Raw genomic sequence first — 26,084 nt, forward strand, 5'->3', positions numbered from 1 at the left:
AAATCAGCGCATAGTATTAAAGTCCATCTCCGTACTTATGCCGGAAAGACCGGGCATATCGGAATTCGCGCGCTGAAGAGCGTGGAAGTCTCCTACGGTGCGTGGTATCGGTTGTTGCTGAATAGCATAGCTATTTGCACGCTGCGGTTGTTGACGGGGTATGGAGTTCATGAGGCTGTTTCCACCTGGACCCACAGGATGGGACGTCGGCATTGTCTGCTGGGCCTGAACTGATGGTGGGCTGATATTGCCCATGTTCTGACCTTGCTGAATGTTGTGGATATGATGCTGGCTCATATTGGGCTGCATTTGTTGTGGCGTCATGCACTGGTTCTGAATCATGTGATGCGATTGCTGGTGTTGATGCTGATTGTTCATGTTACTCTGACCGTTCATTGCCGATCCGTTTTGGCCAGCCGGGCTCATGACCATATCGGGCATCGGCGTGCACCCGTAGTCGTTCATTCCGTTGTGGGGATACTCCATTGGTGGAGACATGATGGCGGGCGAGCTACTGACAAAAGGCGAGTTCATATCCGCAGTAGTCGCTGGAGGAACGGAGGATGCACTGGCAGACGTGGCAGGTATGGTGTTGGCCTCACTGCCGTTGCTGTTTATATCGGACACGCCATACTTCTTTTCGTAGTCGGCAACGGAGAATTTCCGTTCGTAGTCGGTATCCATCTGCATCTGCATTTGAGATGGAGGTTGCGCCATGCCTGCGTTTCCGAACCCATCGAAAATGTCAATGTTGCCCATGTTGGAGTTTTCGGGCGCGTTTTGCAGCATGGGGTTGGTCAGACGGGGCATAATGTCGGCAACCTTGTTCAGCAACAACGGCAGGAAGCGATGATCGCCGTGGCGGAGTACGGCAACAATGTTGAGAGTCTGGTTGAGTTGCTCCCGGGGACCGACAGTGAAAGGATCCCTTGCGGCGGGCTGAACAGCGAGAAAGTCGGTCATGTTGCAGCTGATCTCGAAAAGCTTTTCGATCTGCACACCGGGTTAATAACGGGGGGGGGAACAGATGTGAGCTTGGGGATTCTTACCAAGCCAGAGCTCATCAGCTCCATGCCTTGCCCAGGGAAGTGAGAGGCGAGGGTCATCAGAAGCTCGCGAGACAGGTCGACTGGGTAGTTGAAGTTCATGTTGTCTTCGTTGGACGAGTTTCCATGGGTCAATTGCCAGACAGTGCTCTTGAGCCACTGCTGGTTGGTACGGAGATCGGACAACTGGCCATCTTGGCAGAGGTAGGTGGGAAGGACTTCGTTCAACTGTTTCTGTAGGTTAGACACGTAGAGATTGGTACGGGTCTTATTCCAGATGGCTGTGAAGGCGTCATCGAAGGGGCGGAACAGGTTCACGAGCATGATGAAGCTGTTCAGCTGGTGGCTGAGTGGGTCGCTAGGATCATCGGCGGAGTTGGGCGGGTTGATAGTAGCCTGCAAAGTCAAAGGTCGTTGGCGTTGGATGGCGTGAGATCTGCAGAGACGGCCGTTAGTAGATGAAACAGAATACCGGTTACTCAGGGTCAGAAAGTAAGCAAATTTTACCTTTCCATGATGTAGAATAGCCAGAATAGCCGCCTTCTCCGGGAGGACTCGGCGTTATCCCATTGAGGACCGTGATACGTCTCCTCCTTGATCATGCCGTTGAAGTGCATCATGGTAGAAGCCTCTCGAAGGTAGAACCAAGCCTTGTCATGCAGTTCGATGCCGTGGTAGCAGCCGTAAATGAAAAAGTTTGTTGCAAGGGTGTTGAAGCTGATGTTGTCGAGGTAGTCGTAGCCCTTCCGAACTTGCAGAGTCTCCTCCAAAAGCAACTGGCTTGCGACGATGGTGGCACCAGGCATCACGTCGAGGTTGAAAGGGTCGCCTGTTGGCATTGACATTCCCGGCTGAAGCATCATAAATGCGCACAGCGAGGTCAGTAAGCAATAGGTATCGCGGTTCTGCTCCATGAATGGAAGTTGCTGGTCGATTTGGCGTCGGTCGAGGATAGGCATTTTTTCGTACAGATTCGCAAAGTAAAAGTCGATGCATTCTTTAACGAGCTCGCTCGAGAGCAGACCGGGGGTCGGGGCCAAGCTGACAGGGCCTGGAGGATTCGGAATGCCATTCATGCGGTTTTGAACCTTTGCCGACAAACTGGTCTGTCGCTGTGTTTCCCTCAATTCGCTGATGACCTTCGCACGGGAGCCCTTGGGGCCCTTCTTCTGGGGGATGGCATTGTATGTGCACGACAGCTGGGCAGTGTGACAGTTGCGGCATGGGTTGACGCCGTCGCATTTGACCTTGCGGCGATGGCAGGCATCGCAGGCCCGCTTGACGGCCTGTGTCATGTTGGCGACGTACGGTGAAGACGTGGTGGCGGTTGTTGTCGTCGGATTTCGACGGTCGCTCTGAGACAGTCAGACAATTGATGGTTATTCCGAGCAACGGAGACGGCTCTGTAGGGGCGCTGGCATCGACAATGAAAGTCTAGCGGGCGTTGATTGAGTTTTGCGGGGAAGAGGATTGATAAGAGAGGGTGCAGAGTGATGGAAACGGGCTTCTGGGACTGTAGGAGCGATCCGTGGAGTGTGTTGGTGAACGATGGAGTGTGTATTCGGCCCTTTCTGTATGCAGTCGCTGGGAGGGAAACGCGGGGGATGGTGCCAAAATCCGGGGCTGCGACGCCCGTTACAACCCTTTCCGTTCGTCTGTGCAGAAAGCCTGCTGTGTGAAAAGTCTGCCCAGGAGTCGAATGCCTCGATGAGTTTGCGTGAGTGTCGTCGTTTTGTCGAAGATGAAGCCCCAGACCGAAGATGATGAAGGGGAGACTGGATGATTTTTCTCGGTGAGGGTCGGTCGGATAGGGAGAGTGAGTTGCGGATTCGAGAGTTGCGTGGTGGGTGGTGTGGTTGTGAGTGGGCGGAAGGAAAGTGGACGGAGGGAAAGAGGAGGAGGGTGGACTGGGAAGGATGAGCGAGCGAGACGGGGAGGGAAATGGGAGTGGAAAAGAGGAAAGGACAGGGCAAGAATGGGAATGGGATGGACTTGCCAAGTGGGAACCTGTCGGGCAAAAAGAGACTGGACGGCGACCGGGAGACTCGAGAGGGACGACAGAGACTGAGCAGCAGTGAGGACAGGAGAGAAAGACAGCCACAATGCAGTGCTCACCAGTGGCCGCCAGGAAGGAACGGAGAGGGCCTCTTGCCTTGCTTAGGCTGTTAAGTGGGACCAGCAAGATTTTACTAGGCCCATTGCAGCTGCGGCACTAGTCTTAGTTAGGGATAGCGAGCTTGGAAAATGAGGACGGGCCTCCTTCTGCACTGTGTGGAGGCAATGTGGGTGTCTGGTGACAAACCACAGAAAATACTCGAAAATGGGCAGGAACAATGGGCAAAGATCGAGAAGGAGCACCATCTCCTAGCTTGTTTCCCCACAGTGACGTTTCGTTTACGTACTGTGTGCATCTCCCCCACTCATCAAGCCCCGTCCGTCGTTCTTACCTCCGCGCCGATGGACCACCTTCCACGTACTGTTGGCGACTTCCTCACTTTCAAGGCATCCCCCCCGCCATGTTCCTGTTGTTCATGATTTCCCTCTTTGATTGTACCAGACGTAGCAAATTTCCACCGTCAATGCAGAGGATCCCAGGAACAACAAGTTCGAAAACAAATCAGCAACACTACGGGTACCAAACACTGTCAAAGTCGGACAGTCTCTCAGGCTTAGCCAAGTGGCAGGATCTGAGGTGATTATTGATGTGACGACAGCACAAACACACGGAACACGCCGCCTGCAACGTCGTACGAAGGCTGGGGCGTCTATTGTCCAAGACGACAAGTCGCTTACAAGTCACAACGCCCAATCCACAAGCCAATCGAGTCCGCTTTCGTCGTCGGTCACCGGTGTTCGTTGTGCTGGGAAAAAACCGAGGCACCAGAAACCAGACTGTCGGTTGGCACACTGCAGGCTGCGCTGCCCCCCTCTCACCCACCTGCGGAATGGGACGAGTTGCATTTCGGAGCTCTCAACATTGAACAAGTACCATTCCACCACATTCCCGTCGTCTGGTACTCCACACGAGGCACGCCGCACGCCTGGAAGCTTGCAGACTCTGGCCGCTGGCAGATGGCAGATGGATCATGGCTGCCGTTGCCTGCCGTTGTTGTAGTTGCTCTGGCGCTGTACCCGATGAGTACGTTTCACTCCTAGTCAGCCGAGGCGCATCTTGAGGTCGATCCGAGGTTTCCTATTCGCCTCACTTTGACTGCTCTGCTCTGCCATTCTCCGGGCGGAATACTTCCTCGCTCCTCGAACGGATGCAGATTTCGTGCCCTACAGATACAAGCTGTGGGCATCATACATGTCTTGTCCGTCTACGACATGCACGCCTGATTGGCAGGCCACCTGCGCTGGCGGTCTCGTGATAGTTTCCCACTCTTCCTCGAGTTCGCTCAGTCCGACTTGTCATCACCGCCAGACCAAATTTTGCCCACGCAGACCACGGCACCGGCACGCAAGGCACCTGGCAACTGGACTGCCTGGACACGAACGAGCCTTACGAATACCCCACGCCGTCTCTTTGTTTAATTGGGGCCGTGTTGCTTTCAAGTTTGCCGCCCATTGTCTGATCTGATCTGGACCTCCGGCGCTGGATCCTCGGGACTTGCTAGTAGTAGCTTGTCATCAGCTTGCATCGTCCCGGTAATGCTGCTAATAATTACAGTGTTCCACCCGGATCTCCCGTGAGAGCCGTCCACGTTCTGCCCAGTACCGATTCGACCCTTGGCTCTTGTTTTGACGAGACTACAATGCTCGAAAATTAGAGGCACATGAAACAACTGTGCGAGGGACATCCCTCACCGCACTTCGACAGCCACGACAGCAGCCACAAACACCACGCACTGATGTGGTGAATCGACGCTGGGACGCTGCTTGTTCCCCTCAACCTCCTCACAGCTTGCTGCTGGCAGGGTCGGTAGCGCGCGGTACAGATGGAGCCCTGCCAGGTTCTGCCCCCAAAAGGCCCCTCTCAGCACCGGCGGTGTCGTCTCTCAATGGGGCTCGGATCAAAGCCGCCTATGCTGGAGGCCACTATTTCCCAGTAGTCCAACAGAGCATGAACTTTGTTGGTCTCGACAACATGTTGATCGTCCGACACTTGGGATGGCGGAAAGCGCCAGTTCTGAATAGCAACGTCCACGGAGGCTTCTCCCACTGGCCGAGCGTTCTACTTGGGATTTCCGCCTTGTTCCTTTTTTCTAGGGAATAGACTGGTCTGAAAAACTTCTTAATTCGGGAGCAATATGCCAACCGCATTGCTTCGTACGGATGCAGACATGGCGCTACCCCTTGGCAACTGCAGCAAGCATGCGACGCGAACCCACAGAATGGGATCGAGATCCTCCTCCTAATCGATGCTGGCTGATGGGCTACTGCTTGAGGGTTAAAGATGGTCGGCTCTCGCGTTCACCTACCAAAATAGCGGTCGTGGCTATCTTGAACTCACGCTGGTGGGCATATCCAAGTCCCAGAACGCTGGACTTGGCAATCTTGCGAATCGCAAGCAATCTTTGTTCAGTTCGTTCTTCGCAGAAACTCACACTGACCACCCTCAATTAACTAACCCCTGGGCCTGCCACTCCCCGGATCGCCCCTAGAACGGCGCATGAGAGAAACCTTCCAAGCGTCTTCCACCATGCTTCCATTCGCTTCAGCCCGCCTATCAGACCACGACGCCTCGGTGGCCACCCTCTTTTGCCAATGCAAGAAGCCGTTTGCAGGTCGACTTGGCCCGATCAACAGTGCACAAGTTTGCTCGACTTGGGTTTGCTTCTCAGCTGTCGTTTGTCACCACGGGGTCCATTTGCATCAGCACAATGCCGTGGCTATTGGAATGCCATCAAGACCAGTCGAAGTTTCGACTTGGACGCATCTCAGATCGGTGTCGTCTGCCCACATCGGGTCTTAAGTTTTGTCAATAATTCAACGGCACTTCCCAAACAGCCAAATAGGAGCATTTGTAGCAACAGAAGCCCCGTTGTGGCGGAGACCACTGAAGCAGCTTGTGTGGCAACATTGTTAGCTGCCGCCGCTTCAGGAGCCGTCGACGCTAACAAGTATTAACACTGCCACCGTCTGCAAATGCCGTCGTGCCGGTACACCCGTGGACGAGGGAAGAAGAAGAGGGTGGTGGAATCGCTCATGTCAGCACGAAAAGCTCTTCTCAGAATAGGTACACATAGCAGCAGCTAGGTGGTCCAGCACATGAGACATTTCTATCGCTCTCGACCATTGGCTCTGGTAACTTGGTCACGGTCCTCGCGTTGGACAGGTTACATCGCACTGCCCTCTGGTCTCTGGGAATCACTGGCAGGGCTGAAGAATCTGCCCGTCTCCAACCCTCGTTCTTCTCACCTTGTCCACCTCGTGGCACCGGAACTGTTGATACCCGCTGCGGTTTTCCTAAGTCTGTGGGACGGGATTCCAGGAACACCGGCTTCCATTCGTGTCGGTGGCCTGTATCTTTACGAATAGGTCAACTGCGATCTGAGCACCAGAACAAATTGGCGAAGCGACCAAGGAGCCCATGCTCTGATCATTGTTACAACGCCCAGAGAAATAACCTGCATTCCGTGGCTTCTCCACCCCGTCCCCCCCCCACCGTCTCCTCAAATGCCGACAGCGAACCAGCGCTCGAGCAAGCGCCCAAAGTCGGGGCTGCGGAGATGCCTTGACAACTTTCCAAAGAAGCCAGGCATGACAGGTCGCTGTACCACGCCGAATCCGACCATGGCACCATGCTGTGCTGTGCATCGGTGTCCGTCTCAGCCCACTCTTCCACCTCCACATGCTCTAATCCAGATCAGCACAAGCGTGCGCTAGTTTCGACGGTCGGTCCGATAAGGCATGCATCCGTGTTCTTCAACGCCTCGCCAGTCTGCACCACTCCTGTCTCGACGTCTGCATGCAAGGCTGGCATGCTGGGAGGGGCAGAGAGGGAGATATCAACGTCTGAGGCAGGTTCCCTCGCGTCGAGGCTAGAAGCCATGGACTAGTTCAAGAAACGTGCGGACTCAAGAACAGTGTTGCTCCTGTTCAGTGACTAGCCGCAGTCGAATTTCGGAAAAACGCCGCTGCAATCTTCCCGAACTGCACCTGCAGCACTGACTTTGGGAGACAGCCATCAGAGAGACGGTTAGACTTCTGACTTCATCATCCCATATCAAAAGATGGTTTCAAGTTGTACCTCGGTATTTCAGCCTCGTCGGCGTTAGGCTATCCGAAAAATTCCACGGGCAATTACCTCCAACGAGGAGGCTGAAACACCAATGTCATTTGCCGTCGGCTTTCCAACAGCACAGTATCGAAAATGACCGCATCGGCAATGCCGAGCATACCGAGTTTTCTAACAAGATACTTGTTACAGCTCAACTGCCGGAGACCAGCACGCCAATTCTGGTCCCGGACAGAAGGAAATCACTAATGACCCGGACCAAATTCCCCACTCCTTGTCCAAACGCCAAACCAGTATCCCCAAAAGCAAATCTCACATAATAGAAAGTCATTATCCAAAAGGCATCGCAAGTGACATGTCCGTAACGCAGTCCGAGCTCGACAAAGGCTCTATAGTTCCGCATTCGGGCAGTTGCCCTTGCATCTCTTGGGCGGGTACCTGACCTCCTTGGCACAGTTACTCGCATGACCGTGGCTCCCCAACTCCCTCGAGGGAACAAACTGTCCCGTCTGCAGGCTGCCCTTCAGGAAGTAGCTATACCAAGCCTCGTGAAGCACGTCGTGCCCGCGTCCGGAGCACCGCAGCACCACGCGGCCGCCGCTCAGGTTCTCCAGCGTCCTTGTGACGTCGGCGAGAGCATAGCGCCTGGAGCTCGAGGGCGTGATGCTGGCCCTCTCGAGCGCCGTGAAGGTGTCGAGTTGGCGGAAGAGGGAGAAGGCGCGGGTGAAGTAGTCGACTACTTCGATGCCAGGGTTGTATGCGGTGTCGTAGCAGGTTGAGGAGAGGGTGTTTATGCAGCTTGCGTGTTTGTTGTATTCGTGAGCCCAGAGGTGGTTGTTTGTGCCGCTGCGAGGGAGGATGTTTGTTAGCATGATCGATGCGTGCTTGAGGTAGGTTCGGCCGATGATGAGTCGGGGGGGACTGCTTGGTCCCGGCCGGGGTTGCACGGGGCCAGGGACGGGGCCGGGGGCGGAGAACGGGGGACGGGTGTGGGGGGGTTTACTATGCTGCTATCCAGTATCTCTCCATCAAAGCCAGGAGGTCATCTTGACCGTAATGCTTCAGGATATCGGTGATGTTGTCAAACTGAGGCGTCATGCCGTAGAAGGCCTTGTAGCTCTCATCGCAGGAATCGGGCCTATCGCAATTATCCCAGTTAAATGTCAATTGTCTTTCGGAAGGGAGGGGAATTGGCAAGGGAACGGTCGATTCTCTCTTTGAATCCAATCCAATCCGATACCATACCAATGACGGGAAGACGAGAAAAGGGATTGTGAAATAAGTTACCATAGTCCGTGAACGGTCCAATCCTCCTCCGCGCCGCCGACATGTACGGTGTCATCCCAGAATTGCGCCAGGAGGACGCGGCCGGAGGGGTAGACATGGCAGCACACGTTCTGGCCGGGGCCGTCGATTGGGCATCTTGGAGCGCCCGAGAGGGGTTCGTAGGTTGTTACTGGTGTTGTGAGGATGTTGTTGGTGCTCGGGGAGGAGGAGAGTGAGGTTTTGGTGTTGGTGATGGGGGTTTGAGTGGTGGGGAGGTGGGGGAGGAGAGAGGATAGATTTTGGAGGAGGGCGCGGAGGGAGGGCGCCATTGTGATTGTAGTTCTCTTATTCCGGGTTTCCGTGTTCCTTTAATCGTTGAGGCTTAGGTAGGTTCAATTGTGCTTGAAGGGAGGGGGAGGATGAAGTGGTCGTGGGATTGGCGGTGGCGTTGGTTGCGATATGGAGCTTGAGCCGTGGGAGCGTTTGTCCGAGGCGGAGCTTGTCTGGGGATTCTGCCGCGTCATATGGGGACTGGCTTTTGGGCTAGCTGTGGCTTGGCGGGCTCACCGCTTTTGAATGGGAGTGTTTCATTGGATGGCGGGCCCTGAGGGTCAATGGGTGGATCCGTTGGTTGTGGGGATTGTGGGGGGCCGGTGACATGCTGCTCGGTTTACGTAGTAGTGTGCATTAGATGACAGATTCCCTGGGCTCTTTGTTGAGAATTATGGTTTACAGTAGACGTTGGGATTGTTGTGTCTGATTCAAATGGCTTGAGGGATACTAATGATATCTCATTTGTCTTCAAATTATTGGTTCAATGACTGGTTAATTCATCGAAAGAGCGGTTGGATTTTAAAAGGTTTTTTACTTCCAAAAATTGCGAGAAGAAAGCGAGAATCAATCAACACGGGAAAACGTAACGAACTACTTACGCTTCCACCCCTTTCTTTTCCATCTTTGATATGTAGAATCTGACGTCTGATTCTCTTTGATGTATATTATGTAAGGTAATTACTACCAGAACCCATGAATTGCCAGCGAAAGCACAGGTGAAGTTGGGTCTGCCCCCGACCTGTTTCATGGGAGACTTGAACCTTCCAGGAGACCTCACTCATGCAGATAGATTATGAGAAACACAAATTGACTAATGAATACTTCAATATCCTAGTCGTGAAATAACTTTCGGGAAATTGAATCTACTGACGAGTCAATGCCAGGTGAAAGGACTGATCAGTATTCACGCAACAGTCATTGCAGGCACACCTCCCAACTGGGAACTACGAATTAAATATTCCTGGGGTTATTCTTCACATTGGATGATTGGTAGGTCTCTCACTCTCAGGTTGTGTCTACTGCTTAAAATTACGAATGTGGCCAAAGTGATTTTGGAATGTGGTACGACACTCAACTTAACATAAAGCAAAAATCAAGATAAATTCTTCCACACACGGGTCATCACTTTGGTCTCATTGTATCCTGATATTGATAAATGCTTATACCTCTGTATTTAAAGACATTATTTTAAAACTGCAAATAAGAAAACATGCTCAAAAAAGCTCTCCTTTCATTCCATCCACCTATGGATTGAGGTTTTGGGTCGGTGCAGGTTGACCTAGTATGGTGACTGTGAGAAGGAAAGCCGGGCCCAGTCCCGGAGAGCTACTGGTGGACGCGAGAGTCGGGCTCGAGGACCTCGTGTCTATTGTGAGGGGACCCGTGGTTGGAATAGTGCTTGTTGTCGAGGCAGGTAAAGTGGGCGCGGCTGGAGTGTTGTTGCCCGAAATCGAACTGTCTGAGGGCGTCACAGAAGGTGTTGAAGGGGAACCAAAGCAGGAGACGTCGAGGAAAGCGGTAGAGTTGCAGAGATGGATCCGCTGCTGGAAGTGATAGCCACTGGAGTAGTGGAAACTGAAGAGCCCGAAGTCGCTGGTATGCTTGAGCTTGTCGCTGGTGTGGTGGTGTTTGAGTATAACACCGAACTGAAGCTGCTTGATGATGTTTCCATAGAGGTACTCGAAACTACCGGGCTTGTCGATAGACTTGATGTGCTCGAGAGAATACTGGCCGGGCTGGACGATGAAGCAGATGTGGTCGAAGTAGAGGAGACAGTCGAAGACGAACTCGAACTCGTAGTGTTGAAGAAATTCGCGTCCAGCTCGTACACGGTATAAACCGGCGCACCCAATTCAAATGGGATTGCACCGCCACAATGCGCCGAAGGCATCTCGCTGCATGGATTCGTGCAGTAGTTGTCGTTCGGAGGATTGCTCGATGAAAAAGGGGTTGTCGCTCCCGGTACCAGGATACTGCAAATACAGAGGAACTTGGACATCAGGGTAATCGTTCGCCTATTTTCCTTGCAGTATTGTTGACATACTGCGGGTCGGTTCGCTACGGTGGGGTTGAAGAGGAGGTCGACGTCGCTGACCATGTCGTTGTCTAGGCGGCCGCAACCTATATACCGTGCTGGTGCGAGCGGGGCCGGGACGAGGGTGTTGGCTGGGAAGCTTATTGTTGATGAGCTTGTTGAGATTGATGTTGATGGAGAGGTCATCGAGGAGGATGAAAATGTTGAAGTGGGTGAAGACGTTGTGAGTGATATGTCTGTGGTTGTCTGAGAGGTTGTCGTTGAAGTTGACGAGGACGTGGTCAAGATGGACGAGGATGTCGACGAGGAAGAAGATGATGTCGTCGTACTAGTACTGCTGGTTCCGCACGTGGTAGTGATAGAAACCGCTTTGTACAGATTGAGATAATTCGGGTCACCGCCACATCTTGCGTTCGAATTGCCCAGGCACACTCTGTTGCAATAAGATTCAGGGACTGGGATGATGCTGGGCTGTGAGGTCAGGGGCACAATCGAGCATCTGCAGTAGTAACCGTCGTACAGGCTTGCGTACGTTGCGCCTATACCGCTGCAGAAATTTTGGCACTTGACAGGTTCCATACGGCCGTCGCCTAGTAGACGACTGAAGACATTGTTGAAGTTTGGGATGCCAACACAGCCGACGTACTGCATCACGCAAGGGACACTGTACTGCGACTGATCCACTTGGGCGTTGGTGACGGCCATTACGAGCAACGCTAGGAGCAGTCGGGCTGCTGGGAATCGCGCCATCGTATTGGCCAACTGCCGTTCGACGTTGATTTGCTGTATAGAAAGAGCGTGGCCAAGCGGATTCTTTACGTAAATATCGTGAATATATTTGTTCGATTCTATGAAGGTGAGATCCCCGGTCAAGGCCTAGAGACGGGAATCGCAGGCGGTTTTCGTGAAAAGCGTTTGAAGGATGAACCGAGACAATTGTTTAAGGGCAAGCTCCTATCTTGAGCGGAGGCAAACATGTGCCTTCGCGCCTCGTATCAAACTGGTGAACATAATCCATATCATGTCTGGCCCGAGGGGCGGGCGTGGATTGTAAATTCGCTTTGGAGACAACATGATTGCCTGCCCAGTAGCTGGAGCCTGGCTTCCTCAGGAATCTGATCTCAAGAATGTAGTGATGTTACAAATTGAGTGATTTGTTACACCAAGGAAATACGTCTGGCAGCCAAGGGAATGGGAGACCGTCTATGCTAGCATGCTGACTTGGGGCAACCTAGGTGGCTGCTCGCCATGGCAAGAAAGGAGAACGAGACAGTCAGAATCTTTGAGGCAGCATTCCTATTTATATTAGCGATTAAGCTTTGGGGATTAACATCGTCAGTTTTGCACCTTTCGATCGATCGACGGATATCGATTTGAAGAGGTGACAATTTATCGAACAAAAACCTTCCATGTCCCGTTAACCTTTCAGCCTAGTGTAATGTACAGACATCCAGAAACGTATTAGGCCTCAAGTTCCTCCCACGATAATCATTTCGGCGAAAAAGGATGCGCGCCTCACTCAAGATGATGTGAGTACTTCCTCAAAGCTGCATGAATATGTACTACATAGACAGCCACAGGCCGAATGATATCTGCCTCCACCTCCTGACAATGATCAATTGGCTTTCAGTGCCTTCTTCTGAGGAGCACGAATGTAGTGAAATTAGCATGACCACAGCGTCGGGACTTTTGGAAGGGACACCATGTGTGAGTCTCCCTACGATTGATTTCCGAGATAGGATTCCCCCTCGGATACTTTACGAATCGCGTCGATTGAATTTCGAAAGCGTGTCTCGGATCTTCAGCCTTCTAGCAAGGGGCTAGGTGGACTTGACCCGGAGAATCTGATAGGATCTTGGCAGGGAAGAATGATGGTCAAACAAGGGGTCCCAGAAATGTCTTGTCTCTGCTGATCTTAGATCACGCACGTTACGCTTGCTGTATGCGCTAGTGAATCTTTGGCATGCCCTCCAGCCTTTGATGTTTGGTCAACATAAAAGAAGCATTGAGTGGAGCGGGAGTTGACCATTTTCAGCTTTTGGGGCCGATGTCCGTTGATGGAACGATGACCGATTGTATTTGAGATCGCGCTTCACTCGGCACTAATTCAACTTGTCAATCGGACTGATCACTTTCAACATGATTGCTAGCTAAATAACCGACTGATTGTCCAAAGCGGGGTAGCTGAGTTGTTGTGAGTAAATCGACAAAACTCTTACTGCGGATCTTCGTATCTCGAGACACAGATGGCGATCCATGGAGAAATGGAACAACGAGTAAACGAACTTACCAAAGGATCAAAGGAAATCTCCCGATCACGCTTGACATGTCTAATGCTAAGAGCATAAGAAACCGCCATAATCACAGCAATCTCAATGTCAGATGCTCGTAAGACTGATGATACATCATGGGAGTAGCGCTCAATGCATTTTCTGTTCCAAATTCGAAGCATGTGATAAGCGAGAACCGTTCCTGTCGTCGTTATCCTCGTCGTCGTCGCACAGGAGTCAGCTTGTCTGGTCTCATCTGATGTGACTCGGGCATAAGCTCGTCTGAATGTCCGGCAATGAGCAGTGAGATTGCTTGGGCCTTGTGGGGAGAGCAATCTTAGGATCAGATCAACTTCGCCTAGAAGTGTATCGTACACTGTATTGACATGGGTAGGGGTCCTCTCAACTGTAGTCAACTGTGAAGTGTGAACACGGTGAACCTTGCAATATCATCTCCGTTACTTCCGCACCTCAAGTTTTCGGAAATTGCATTCACCATACCTGAGGTAAGCGAAGTCAAGGAACTGTACTCCAAGACTCGAGGATGAAAGTCTTCTGACTTCGACATTCAAAAACGTGAAAAGTATCTTTCTCAACTTGTTACATCTCGAATGCCCGCCCGCAGAGCTGCGGAGACCGAGATGCTGTTCTAAGCCTTCGCTAATCTTATCCGATCATTCAGAATGAGGAGTGCATCGTGCAGTGTGGTTACATGCCCGCGGTTCCCCGCAATAACAATGCACTTTCGCGATCGACAGTGAGGCTGAGTGTAGCCGTACGCGTTCGGCATTGCTTGGTGCCCGACCCGACTTTCTGGTACGCCGGTGCTTGGGAAAAGGTGAGTCCCATGGTAGTAGGCAATTTCCAATGAAAACCTTGTCCCGCTTGTGCTGCTGTTTAAATCTTAACCACAGAGCCAATAAGCCAGAAGCTGCCACTCGCAGCTCGCAGCAGAAGCAGAAATGCTGCTTTGACGTGGTTTCAGCTCAGATGATCGTAAGGCCGACCGCAAAACCCGGTTGGATAGTCGCGCTCTTATGCGAGCTTTCAGGGCAAAGCACGCACAGAAAAGACCACTCAGGAAAAGAGTTTCCCCTCCGCCGTTCTCTCGGCTCAGTCAACCGGCGTTTAGGCGGCAGAGGTGTCCACCACATACTCCACTTTTGGCCGGGCGGGGGCCCGCCCTATCGGGCTCGGGCCGCTCGCCCCGCCCGGGCCGACATTCTCTTGAGACACCGTCCTTTCTTTGCACCAGCACTGAGGCTGTGGACTTGAGCATTTTCGGACCGTGCTAGCTGGACTACATTCCTTCGACGGATGGCTATCAATGCGGCACTTTCATTTACATTTACTGATCAATCTGCTCTTCGGATTCGGGTTTTCAGCCCAGTAAGCGAAATGGGATGTTTTGATCAATCTATATCAGTCCAACCTGGAGGAAGCCTGGCTTTACAATGCCCGAACGCCATTCTATTTCTCATAGTCATTGACTTATCATTGACATTGTTCTAGGAACTGAGAATGAATGCCGAAAAGCGGGACGAAAGCGCCATCGTCATCATCGAATGTCCAAATCTCACCTCCTTACACCGCATCTCTGGCTGGAACCGGCACATTTGCCAAAGTCAGGAGAGTAGCCCGAGTGCCGCGCATAGCCTTACCGTCTTAGACTTCACATACCCCGCGCGCCTCGCCGGTACCCCGCAACCTTCATTACAACCTTGAAAGCCTCGATTGCTCTGTACCGGCACGAAGAAATTTCCGAAGTTATTGTTGTTGTACCGCTCTGTTGCGGTTATTGTCGGGTGTTTTACGATCCCATAAGAAGTAATTCGATATGAAGCTTAAGGTCGTAAGATTGTGATGCTTCTCTGCAAGGAGACGGCAGCAACGGAAAAAGCCAATGGATTTGGAGAATCAATGCAAGAATGAGGGGTCCAGAAACCTAAACAAGAAACGGCCTGCATTTTTTACGTGCGACTTGGGGGAAGTAGAGCAAGACGCTACCATGTCCGCGCTGCCACGTGGGATCAAAAGTTTGCTATTCATCGGTAGCATCAGTGGCACATAGCTTCGTGTCATAGACCTGACACTTCGCTCACTTTTTGAGTCTAGCTCGGTTGTCACTTCAAACCGGACCAGTTCCCCAGCTTCTTCCGATGTTGCCGCCGCAGAAGGATCCCTGCCTCAGATCAGTCTTTGAAGCTGCAGACTTGAGTTTGTTGGGACTGATTCTCAGCCTCATGATGGCCCCATGTCCACACGCGGGGAACATGCTCTCTTGAGATTTGCTCCCAACATTGTAACCCCTCACGGACTACTGCACCAATGCTCCTCTCAGGGTTTCAGTGAAACCTACATCGTGAGTCTCTGCAGAAGTGTCTGGGTCGTGCTGACGGGCCCCTCACGGACTCTGGGCACGAAAGAGTCGTCAGCCTTTGACTTCGTCTAGCGTCAAGGTCTGCCTCAGCATCTGAGGCTGGCTCATTTCACATGTGACCGCGAGACTCCAGGTACATTAGCGATACTATTCGACACTCAGACCAATAGTTCGTCCACGTTGCGAGGTGAATGCGACCACGAAGGCCTCGTTGCTGTGACTTGCAGAATCGAATCCGACGCTGGAAACTCTCGACCTCGTGTATGTAGCTGATGCTCTAGTATGCGTCCTTTATTGCCCCGCAGCAGACCATGCGAAACCTTCGCACCGATAAGCAAAGATGCATAACACGTACGAGCTGTTTGAGTTGAGGTTTACGCATTCATGATTCACCTTGCAGAGCCGAAGTTTGAAGCACAATGGGAGAAAAGTGTGATCTTCTAGTCCGTCAGAAAAGGTATAAAGACCCATCGAATGTCACGCAGATCTATCAACTTGAGAATCAGCAGCAATAAGTTTTCAGCTCAGTTCCAAATCTTCAGTACTACCAACGAATCACAACATCTTTGTAGCTTCTTACAACATACTCTACCTAACTTTTAACTTCAAAATGGGCGACATCCGCGGCACCGAGAGAGACAGCAACGTTATTGCTCTTGTCGAGGCTATCCTTGGCCACAAGATCGAGAGCATGTCCGGATCTTCATCTCAGAGCACCATGGAGGACTACGACGACCTTGTCGACATGAACAGGGACCACGAGTTCAGCAAGGATGGTCCCCGTCCCGACTCTCCACCTAAGAACCCTTGTGTCGGTGCCGTCAACCCGTACGCTCTGGCTGAGGCTCTCATTGGCCGCAAGATTGACCGTCACTCGATGGCTGCTGCCCAAATCCTTCAGAATGTTCTTCAAACCGACTACGATGAGCTCTTTGACATGCGCCACCACTCTGTTCTCTTCGCCGGTATGAGGCTGAACGAGAAGGAGAGGAAGGCTGAGATGTACGATGAGAAGGATATGAAGATTCTCAACGAGCGGGATCTCATGACTCCCGACTTCTCGGGTGTCCGCAGACTCGAGGATCTCGAGAAGGTCGGACTCAAGGACCTCAAGGAGGCCAAGGTCAAGATGGCCCGCATGAAGAACGGCAAGCTTCGCCTTGTTCTCCACGCTCACGAGCTCGGTGACACTGTCTCCAACCGCAAGGTCACAATGTCCATCAACGAGCTCGTCACTCCGTTCAGAATGCAGAAGGGCCGCTGGCAGCCACCCAACGCCTCGTGGCGCGACATGTATGACTACTTCTTCCAGAGTGTCAACAAGCGCCTGATCTCCGACATTACCATGTTCCAGCTTGGTGACCGCCGTGAGACCAACCGCCAGTTCGATGACCCCACCCAGGGCTGCTCTAGCAACAGTTGGTTCGTTTCTGCTCTCTTCTCCGTGTTCTGGTCCGACCCCAGCGCCATTAATCGCGCTACCCGCGTCCACACCCACGGCAACGATAAGAAGCGCTTCCTGTCCGTCAAGTTCCACGACAAGGGCGGCAAGCAGAATAACAAGACGGAGACTGTTGATGTCAACTACGAGATCCCCATCAACAACTCTGACAACGAGCCTCTCTACTGCCGCTCCAGTGATGGCGCTGACATCTGGCCCTCGCTCTACGAGAAGGCCTTCGCCAAGTGGATCACTGGCTCCAACTCTGAGCAGCCGGATATCACCCAGACTCACTGCGGTGACCCCATCAAGGCCATGGCCCAGATCAACGGCCGCACGGCTCACTATTACAACTGCGATAACCACTCTTCCCACACCCTTTTGGGCTTGGTTCGCGCCAACAGCGTCAACAATAAGACCATCAACCCCATGACGGCTTACACCTACGCCACCGGCCGCGAGTTCCACGGTGCCAACATCGTTGCCAATCACGCCTACTCCGTTCTCGGCTACTGCGTCATTGGCGATAAGCAGTACATCGTCCTCCGCAATCCGTGGGGTGTCACCGAGCCCCAGGGCCTCACCAGCTACACCGGGCTCCTCGGCCGCCTCGAGCCCGAGATCTGGAATCCCGCCACCCTCCTCGACCACGGCGGTCTCTTCGCTCTTGAGGCTGACTCCTTCAAGCGATGCTTCTCCTGTATCGGTGTTGCCAAGTAAACGTTGCGAAATAAGTGACCGGTCACTTATTTCGCAATGTAGTTCAATAGTAGTTAATTTGGCAACTATGGTTTGGGAGTATGGGTTCATTCGTGTTCTACTCTGCTTTTCATTGTGTCCCAGGCTCATTCTTGTGTCTGAGTCTCACAAAAAGTTGTATCGTGTCGCTGTGCTTTCCGCTTAATGCTACCGGGACTTGGCCAAAGCAGCTGGCGGTGTAACGGAAAATGGCGGAAAACTCAAAAGCAGATTGAAAAGTTGGCTTGGTACTCGTTTGGATAGCAAAATTTAATCTCAAGTTGCCAAGATTGGTATTTTACCTATTATTGTGAGTGCGAAAGTTTGCGGATTTTCAGTGAAGTGTGATGGCCCCCCATTCGTTACCCGCTTGATCGAGGCTATCTTCATATCCATTGATCAAGCATTCTCCGACAAACCGGTAGTGACCGAGAAAGGCTGCGTTCTCGAGATTCAATAAGTCGCAGCCGGAGCGGAGCAGTGACAGAATCTGAGTCTCTTCCACATCCATCACGAAGTGAATGTCGTCCATCGGCCGAACAACAAATGGTACTCGTGCCCCACGTAACGAGACTATGAGATCGTTCCTTCTCGCCCCGGGTGGTAGTATAACTTTCTCAAGCTCTGTGATAACATCGGAAAGTCTATCGTAGGCGCCAATAGTCTTAATTTCAAGTATGCTCGTCCTGTCAGTGACTCGGTTGATGACCTGCTCACCTTCTCCGGACCAGGCAGCTGTCTGTCGCCCTCTAGAGAACAAGTGACTTTCGATTGTGTGTGATCTCATGTCTGGTATATCTTCCAAAGATCGAAGGACGGTTTCCATACTTTCCTCTGGGCCAGAAGGTAGTCTTGGGTCCATGTGGGGTCCTACACAATCTCTTCTGTGCCTGTAAAGAAGAAGCCGAGCCCATCTTGCCATAATTTTCCGACGCAACTCTGGGAGATCATCGCATCGGTTTCTAATTGCTTGGAAAGAAAGTTCGTCGGCTCCTCGAAGTTGGAGGTCAGGTCCGACGTGCGTTATGCTGCCAATCACTGACCCAATCGTTAGGAGAATCTTATTGTCGCTGAGCCACGCCATGCTCTTAGTGGTTATGTCCCGCCGTCTTTCAGTTTCTTCATCTTTCTCTTCACTCAAAAAACTCAGAATTGTTGGAACGATGGGGCTAGTGGTGTCCAGGGGTAGTGAGTCCCCGTTGATATCATAGGCATGCATGGCCTTGAGCCGCTGCCCTCGAGCAACTTGGCTTGCATCCCAATCAGGAACCCACGAAGGCAGCGCTTCAGCTTGACCAAAGCCAAATAAGGAAGAGAAGCCGTTGATTGAGTGGTCAACGTAGCTCAGCATATCCAAACTCTTGTGTTCCTCCATTAGGTAGCAGGCCAAATCAGTCTGTACTTCGGCCGTAGATTTGCCATAATCAACAGCCACCGATCGATTGTCGACATCTAAATTCGTTGAAATCCCTAGAAGGGCAAAGATCTTGTCCCGGGGATCAGATGCTTCAAGCTGACGAGCCCTCACAAGCATATCGATAATGTGTGCACTTCTACCACCATAGTTGGTGACATTCGTGTGCCAGGAAGGTCGAAGTTGGGCCAAATCATGCGACTCTTGGTAGGCGCAGCGGGCCTGAAACATGTCGCGCACAATGTCGACTCTTTCGATGGCTCGCATGCTGTACCCATAGCGATCGTGATACCGCGGATTCAGCAAGATGATCTTGCAGAAATCGTTCCAAGGGATTCTTCGATGACCACACTGTATTGACACTTTCCTCGATACAACGACTTCTTGGAGAACCCAAACACGCAAGAACCATGGTCTTTGGAGGACACTGAGCTCAACATCAGCCACCTCTCCTCTGAAGTGAATCAGATTCTCCTCGAGAGTGGACGGTAACTTCATGTCTTCGTTGCCATCTCGGTTAAGTGCCCATTCGCTCTGTCTTTCGAGAAAATTCCAAGCCGATGATGCCGTGTTGCTTCCGTCATCATCTCCAAGGTAAATAATGGTCTCCAAAGCAGAAGAATAAATGTTGCGCATTTGATAAACTTGGTGGTTTCGCTCCGTAATATCGGTTTGGTTGATACATAGCGCGTCTGCCCAAAGCCGTATTGGCCGATCTCGACGACGAAGATGACGGAATGCTTCGAAAAGGTTTCTCCCAATGTAAACTTCTTGCTCATTGACATAGACAAGCTGAGGATCGCTCAGGTTCCCCCAGACATACGACAACGCTACGTACGACTGCTCAAAAGTAAACGTGGATATCTCTGTCGACAATAGCCCGCACCGAACTTCGGCATCGTGACTAATGGCGGGGTAAAGGGTCAACACCCGAATCGTGTTGGATTGCACTAGAGGAGTATAGATAGTCGACGCATAGGACGGCGGTGAGTATGCAGGCGGATCATCTGCCGGCATGGTCATCTGATAGTGAAATTTTTCGTCCTGTTGCGATGACAGTAGATGGACAGTAAATGGGCAGTGAAACTTCGTGGAACACCAGGGGCTCTGCTTCTATATGGCGCGCATGGGGTTGCATGATCGTTACTTAAGCAGGTCGCGGGCAGCAATCAAACGTCGCTTTCAATGAGTGGTCCGACTAGCTACAGCCTGCAGAATTTCGGCTGGGGCTACCAAGACTGGCTAGGCTAGTAGGATTGGGCTGAATGTGCATGCTAAATCACCTGGTAGAGTCAGAGAAACAAAGTTATTTGCTGCGTAGTGCTTCCTTCGACGATATGGGACTAGTTGCAGACCGGGAAAGTTCAAAGCCGTAGACAAATGATCATACACCATAACAATGTGGAAGGAGGGTCAATTTGCTGCTACGCTTTGAACCCCGCGGTCGCCATCTATCGTAAGAGGTAGACTATCTTGTTATGTTGCTTACTGAAGCGAACTCAAAGAAGTAATCAACACCCAGTTGCATAAAATGACTAAAGCAAGTGATGACAAATTAGCACATGTAAGTAGTGAACGTCGCGTTACAAAACCTGCAAGCGATTATCGGTACAATATCCTGCTAATGCTGAGCTCACGCACATGGTCACGAGATGTTGCCGTTCGGAGGCGAGTTGACTTTTGGGCGTCATCTAAACCAAGCGTAAATTCATAATCTTGCTTCTCAAATGTAATCTTTCGCCTCTTGAAGAACAATATGTTGTCACATGGATGCTAGTCCACGGAGCCGACGTTCATTGACATAACTGGAGGCCGAGTACGGTGCGGTCAATGAAAAACATCTCATAGATCCTCAATACAGCTATAGATGAGATCTTTATAGGTAAAATCTATAGAGATGAAATTAAAAGAGGTGACATATTTCTAAGTATTCTTTTAGAATAAATACTACTAATCAGCTTTGGGAGACACCGCGAGGTCTTGATTCAACCCGCAGAGTGCGAACCAAATCTACTGACCTTTGGTATAGATACATAATATCCGGCGAGATGACCTTGTTGTGCCAGCAAATAATCGCCTTCCTCTTCATCGGCAGTCAGACTGCGCAATTATCTCTTTATTTGATGACTAAAGAGAACCCCTTTGGTTCGCATGCATAGTGCAGACAGATCTAGCCTTTAGCCTGCATCAGACCAGTGGTATGATGTTCCGACACAAGCACAAGCCAACTGCTAAAGTGTAGCAAACACCTTGATTGAGCAGTTGAACAGTTGAACAGTCATATATGTCAACCAACTACTGTTTCTTCTTTCCTTGAAGAGAGATCATTTGCATGTTCTCAAAGTCTAGGTACCAAATGTCTTACCACTCCGAGACCGTGAGCCTCGAGACCGTCAACCGCGGCGAACAAGAAAGCCATGACGAAGCTTCGGGTCGGCCAATTCGCCCTGCAGACAAAGGGTTGTCTGCTTGGCTATTCATACTTGCATCTTTTGTTGCTGAAGCTGTCCTCTGGGGTATGCAAGTTACATAGAGAAATCCTCAATCGCTTTCATCTTGGATACTAACAGAGAATCTAGGCTTCCCGTTGTCGTATGGCGTGTTCCAAGACTACTACTCGAAACATCCTGCCCTCAAACATGACCCAAGTATTGCCGTCATTGGAACCGTCGCTACCAGTGTCTACTATCTCGGCGGACCACTGGCAACACCCTTTGCGGCCCGTTTCCAAGCGTGGCAACGACACATGATTATCGTCGGCTGGCTAGGATGTGCCTTATCGCTCCTCATAGCCTCATTTGCGACTTCGGTACCTGGCCTCATTGCAACTCAAGGGTTCCTCTACGGTTTCGCCTTTCTCTTTGTCAACTACCCACTTCTTCGGATGCTCAATGGGTGGTTCATCAAGCGCAGAGGCCTTGCGTATGGAATCATGTCGACTGGTGCTGGCTGTAGTGGTGTTGGCTTGCCGTTTCTTCTAGAGTCACTCCTTACGAAGTACGGGTATCCAACAACTTTGCGAGCAATGGCGGTGGCACAATTCGTCACTCTACTTCCCATGATTCCCCTCATCAAAGGGCGGCTTCCAGCCTCGAGACGGGGTACGCTGAGGAAAGGCGATTTCAAATTCTTCAAAAGGCCTCTGTTCTACTGCTTTGTCTTGATTAACTTCCTTGAAGCGCTTGGATATTATATACCCGCACTCTACCTACCAACATACGCAACGTCGTTGGGTTTCTCGGGAACGATGGGTGCGCTGGTTCTGGCCGCGAACAATCTCGCCACGATATTTGGCCAGCTTGCCCTCGGCTACATCACAGATCGTGTCAATAACGTTCTCATCCTCGTCTTTGCCTCCTCCTTCATTGCCGCAATTGCGACCTTTTCCCTCTGGGGCTATGCCTCGTCCCTTGCACCGCTCCTCGCCTTTTCTTTGGTGTTCGGATTGGCGACTGGCGGGTTCCCGTGTTTGTGGAACAAGTTCGGATCGGCCCTCTCGGAGGATCCGGGGCAGGTATACAGTTGCATGGCCTTTAGTAAAGGTGTCGGCAATATTTTGACTGGACCGATCTCGGCACCGTTGGTAATGGGCTCTCTCACACATGGCTATGGTCTTGGTCGATTTGCGCCGTTGATCTTCTTCACCGGATCGATGATGTTGGCATCCTCGCTAGCGATTGTAGGCTGGCTACTCACATGGCGGGCTGATAAACGTTGAGCGTTGTTTGCTCAAATTCCTGCACTATCATGTTTCTTGCTCACATCGCGTCTAAGTAGCCAATTGCACCATCACACTCACTAGTTTAGGAAACTCCATCACTCTGTCACAAAATTTACAGAGCCAACACCTTAGAGGCCCATCCAAGTGGGTGACAAAATTGGATGCCGCTCAATACACTCCCTAGCTCTATTTCTACTATCCAAATTACTACTACTACTACTACTACTACTACTACTACTACTACTACTACTGTTCCTATTATATCTATATTGAATTTTGTTAGATGTGTCTATATAGAGTATATAAGAACCAAAAAAGGATCAAAATCATAAGAAGAATAGAAATAGAGTTACCTAGGTACTTCGTGTTGGGCGGTAACCATTGTGTCGCCCATTTTGCCATCTCCTCACTTGGCCCGTCACACTACCACGCAGAATTCATCTCACACTGCGACAAACAGTGAGCTAACACAGAATGGAAGCGGATGTGAAGACCGAGTTGGAAAAGAGGGTAAACGTTGGTGAAAAGCAGGGTATGTGGCCCGGCCCGGCCTAGCTAATTACAAGGGAGGGTCCATCGCGGCTGCAAGTCAAGTTGGTCCGCTGCAGGCATCACACAGTCCTCGTGAGCTTTGTCCTATCACAAGCGTCGGTTGTTTGGAGACCACAGGGATTCTTTCTCGAATGCTGCTTGCAGAATGTCGAACCAACAACGAAGCGCCCGTTGGTCCCGATGGTGCACTCTTTTCAAGCAAACCAACACGAGTCTTGGTGGTGCGATTGCCTGCGCCACCAGCAGTCAAAAGAGGCGGGGTCGCCGGATAAATCTTGTTACTGTTGAAAAGATGTTTGTTCTCTGCAAGTACCCCGGCTTTCTCACCTCATTTTGATCCTGCAGCAATCTGTCTAACTAGTAAAAAGTCTCTTCGTCCAATCCTCGACCACCTTAAGAACGTGTATAATTCGTGTACCTATAGCCTGCGTCAAGTAGCCGACAAGCGAAGGGCCGAGGCGCATCATGCTTGCCAAGGATCAGCCACCCACCGATGGAGACAAACAGGAAAGCCTCCCCCCCACGCGCGAGTACAAGCTTCTGCCGGCGCTTTCGGAGGGGGCTCGGCTGGTCACCAATCTATCGTATTAACATGAATATTACAGCAGCAACAGCAACAACAGCAGCCACAACAATTGGCTGTGATCGATGCAGAAGACGACCTAGAAGAAGAAGAAGAAGAAGAAGAAGACGTGTGAATCCTCTCCCTGTCTGCTTGCGGACTACACTTTGGCCTCAATCTTCTGCTGACACTTTTCTCTTATCCAACAGCTTTTCGACGGGGCGGAGTCTTCAAGTTCCGACACATCAGCGAAGTCAAGAGTGTGGGAGAGCGAGTTCGAAAATGGTCGCACCTACCACTCGGTCAGTTCAGGGAGTACGTACTTGATGCCATTTATATTTGTTGTTGTTGTTGTTGTTGTTGTTGTATTTAACGCCGTGGCGGCCGGGCTAGAGCCCTTACCGCAGACCTCCCGAAGGGTATATGGCGTGGAGGGCCGTGAGCCAAGGCTACCTACTCTACAGTACGTCGTCTCTTTACATCGTCCTCCAAATCATGCCTTGTGGCCACTACGCGTTCTGTCTGTCCCCGGTTCCCGCTGGTGCCCCAGTTTCATTCTTTCCCAAATCGTCCCTTGGAATCGGGAGGTTCTTTGTAGTCCGCACTCACATCTACGTAGGTGTGGATGCTGCTACCGCAGACAGATCTTCTGGAAGAAGTCCGTCACGCGGAGAAAGGCCTCGAAGCCTCGTGGGTCGGTGATTAATCTCTTGAAGTAGGCCTCGAGAGATCCCATAGGGCCTATGGGCTCGGGCATACTGCGAGAGTGGAGGGTCGGCCACCGTTGCCTCCTCGCCAGCGTTAGTCGACAGTAGACCAGGTGGTCCACGTCTTTCGCCTCTCCACAAGAGCACATCATTAGAGCGTCGTCGTGGTTGAAACGTCGGTGATATTGCTCGAAGTCCCCGTGACCCGATCGTGCCGCCAGCAGGTGATGTAACGTAGCCCGCGGCAAGGCCAGTTCAGGAGGGCTGGACAGAGCTGCCTCAAGCCCCAAGTCCGCGTACCGCGGCCTTCGCTCTTTATACCACCATCTCCTGTGCTGGCTTTGTAATTTTTCCCTTGCAAGCCGCTTGATGCCCGCTAGTGTTGCCATTTGACCCATCCGCGCCGGCAGTGTCGTTCCTTCTTTGGCCAGCCGGTCCGCGGCCTCGTTTCCTTCGATGCCCTGGTGTCCCGGGGACCAGTGCGTCCGTATATCAAATATCCTGGCCGCTTCTTGGATTTCGAGGAACGCGTCTTGTGACGAGTCCGGCGCCTTGCCGCGGATGCCTTGTATAACGCTGGTGTTGTCGATACATATGTGGATTGGATGACCGCGATTGGTGAGCAGAGCCCTTCTGAGGCCGGTTCGCGCCCCTTCGACCTCGGCGTCGAACACTTCTGCTAGTCCGAGTCGGCCGCACCCTTGTGCTATGCGTTTGGAGTCTCGGTAGATGACGAAGCCGTACCCCACGGCTCCGTTCGTCGCCCTGGAGCCGTCCGAGAAGACGATCATATGGCTTTCCGGTACTGTCTTTAGCCAGCGCTCGAAAGCTTTCGCAGCCTCTTCTTTGCATTGAACTACTATCTGATCCTGTGAGCTTGGCAGGTACTGTGATTGAAGGAACGCTGGTCTTCCGCATCTTGGCAGAAGTTCAGCCGTCCGTTGTAGTCTCGTCTGTTGCTGTCCCTGCTGGGAGAGCCGCGCGACTAGCGGGTGTCGGCGATCAATCCTCTGTAGTCGGACTGCGGCCCGTAAGCGGACGCCCTCTAAGGCGACTTTGGCTGACGGTAAGCCGGCGTCTCGGAGGAGGCTACTGGTTGGCGTTGTCCTCCAGACAGGCAGAACGGCCCTTGCTGCCGCTGTAATGACGCTGTCGATCTTCTGCACGAGCCCCTTTTGGCCTGTGTTGACGGGTCTTCCTTGGAGAGGCGGATTCGTGTCTGTCTCCGCTTGGCGTCTCGAAGCCGGCTTCGTGATACCTGCGTACCATGTTTCGGCGCCGAAGAGCGCGATCGGCAGTACGCAGGAGACGACGGCTTTTCGCACGGCGGCCGCTGGGAGTCCCCTCTTTGTGTTCGTAAGCTGTCTCAGATGTTGAGCTGCCCTCTTTGCTGCAGCTACTTTTGCGTCGACATGGTGCCGGAAGGACAGTCTCTTGT

The 26,084-nt window shown here is 51.8% G+C and overlaps 7 protein-coding genes across 7 annotated transcripts; 3 read left to right on the top strand and 4 right to left on the bottom strand.

The window, feature by feature from the left end:
* Nucleotides 1-3: 3 nt before the first annotated feature.
* Nucleotides 4-2,341, bottom strand: BDP55DRAFT_735401 (uncharacterized protein; the record flags this gene model as incomplete). Its single annotated transcript, XM_060580317.1, has 3 exons — nucleotides 4-993; nucleotides 1,050-1,482; nucleotides 1,554-2,341. The coding sequence occupies 3 exons, from the start codon at nucleotides 2,339-2,341 to the stop codon at nucleotides 4-6; spliced, it is 2,211 nt and encodes a 736-aa protein (XP_060421580.1).
* Nucleotides 2,342-7,616: 5,275 nt separating this feature from the next.
* On the bottom strand, nucleotides 7,617-8,822 carry BDP55DRAFT_568573 (ribonuclease T2 family protein; the record flags this gene model as incomplete). The annotated part of the gene is made up of 3 exons (XM_060570693.1): nucleotides 7,617-8,073; nucleotides 8,231-8,365; nucleotides 8,515-8,822. 3 exons carry the CDS (start codon nucleotides 8,820-8,822, stop codon nucleotides 7,617-7,619), a joined length of 900 nt encoding a protein of 299 aa, XP_060421581.1.
* A 1,248-nt stretch (nucleotides 8,823-10,070) lies between these two features.
* On the bottom strand, nucleotides 10,071-11,566 carry BDP55DRAFT_735403 (uncharacterized protein; the record flags this gene model as incomplete). The annotated part of the gene is made up of 3 exons (XM_060580318.1): nucleotides 10,071-10,619; nucleotides 10,956-11,189; nucleotides 11,294-11,566. The coding sequence occupies 3 exons, from the start codon at nucleotides 11,564-11,566 to the stop codon at nucleotides 10,071-10,073; spliced, it is 1,056 nt and encodes a 351-aa protein (XP_060421582.1).
* Nucleotides 11,567-15,676: 4,110 nt separating this feature from the next.
* BDP55DRAFT_624695 (uncharacterized protein) lies at nucleotides 15,677-17,704 on the top strand. The gene has a single exon (XM_060571406.1). It carries the CDS (start codon nucleotides 16,122-16,124, stop codon nucleotides 17,670-17,672), a length of 1,551 nt encoding a protein of 516 aa, XP_060421583.1. The 5' UTR covers nucleotides 15,677-16,121; the 3' UTR covers nucleotides 17,673-17,704.
* A 273-nt stretch (nucleotides 17,705-17,977) lies between these two features.
* Nucleotides 17,978-20,173, bottom strand: BDP55DRAFT_687801 (heterokaryon incompatibility protein-domain-containing protein). Its single transcript, XM_060576601.1, has one exon. The coding sequence runs from the start codon at nucleotides 20,125-20,127 to the stop codon at nucleotides 18,025-18,027; it is 2,103 nt and encodes a 700-aa protein (XP_060421584.1). The 5' UTR covers nucleotides 20,128-20,173; the 3' UTR covers nucleotides 17,978-18,024.
* Nucleotides 20,174-21,460: 1,287 nt separating this feature from the next.
* On the top strand, nucleotides 21,461-22,822 carry BDP55DRAFT_568579 (major facilitator superfamily transporter; the record flags this gene model as incomplete). The annotated part of the gene is made up of 2 exons (XM_060570694.1): nucleotides 21,461-21,620; nucleotides 21,684-22,822. 2 exons carry the CDS (start codon nucleotides 21,461-21,463, stop codon nucleotides 22,820-22,822), a joined length of 1,299 nt encoding a protein of 432 aa, XP_060421585.1.
* Nucleotides 22,823-23,139: 317 nt separating this feature from the next.
* Nucleotides 23,140-24,634, top strand: BDP55DRAFT_721903 (uncharacterized protein; the record flags this gene model as incomplete). The annotated part of the gene is made up of 5 exons (XM_060578533.1): nucleotides 23,140-23,357; nucleotides 23,396-23,598; nucleotides 23,983-24,071; nucleotides 24,149-24,254; nucleotides 24,559-24,634. Coding segments are annotated over exons 1-5 (531 nt in total), but the record flags the coding sequence as incomplete, so codon positions are not given.
* Between the last annotated feature and the right edge of the window lie 1,450 nt (nucleotides 24,635-26,084).

This window comes from Colletotrichum godetiae (assembly GCF_030913485.1).
Source record: "Colletotrichum godetiae strain CBS 193.32 chromosome Unknown BDP55scaffold_119, whole genome shotgun sequence".
Taxonomy (NCBI): domain Eukaryota; kingdom Fungi; phylum Ascomycota; class Sordariomycetes; order Glomerellales; family Glomerellaceae; genus Colletotrichum; species Colletotrichum godetiae.

Coding starts and splice junctions, on each gene's coding strand:
- BDP55DRAFT_624695 (XM_060571406.1), top strand. CDS start 16,122: ATGGGCGACATCCGCGGCACCGAGAGAGACAGCAACGTTATTGCTCTT.
- BDP55DRAFT_687801 (XM_060576601.1), bottom strand. CDS start 20,127: ATGACCATGCCGGCAGATGATCCGCCTGCATACTCACCGCCGTCCTAT.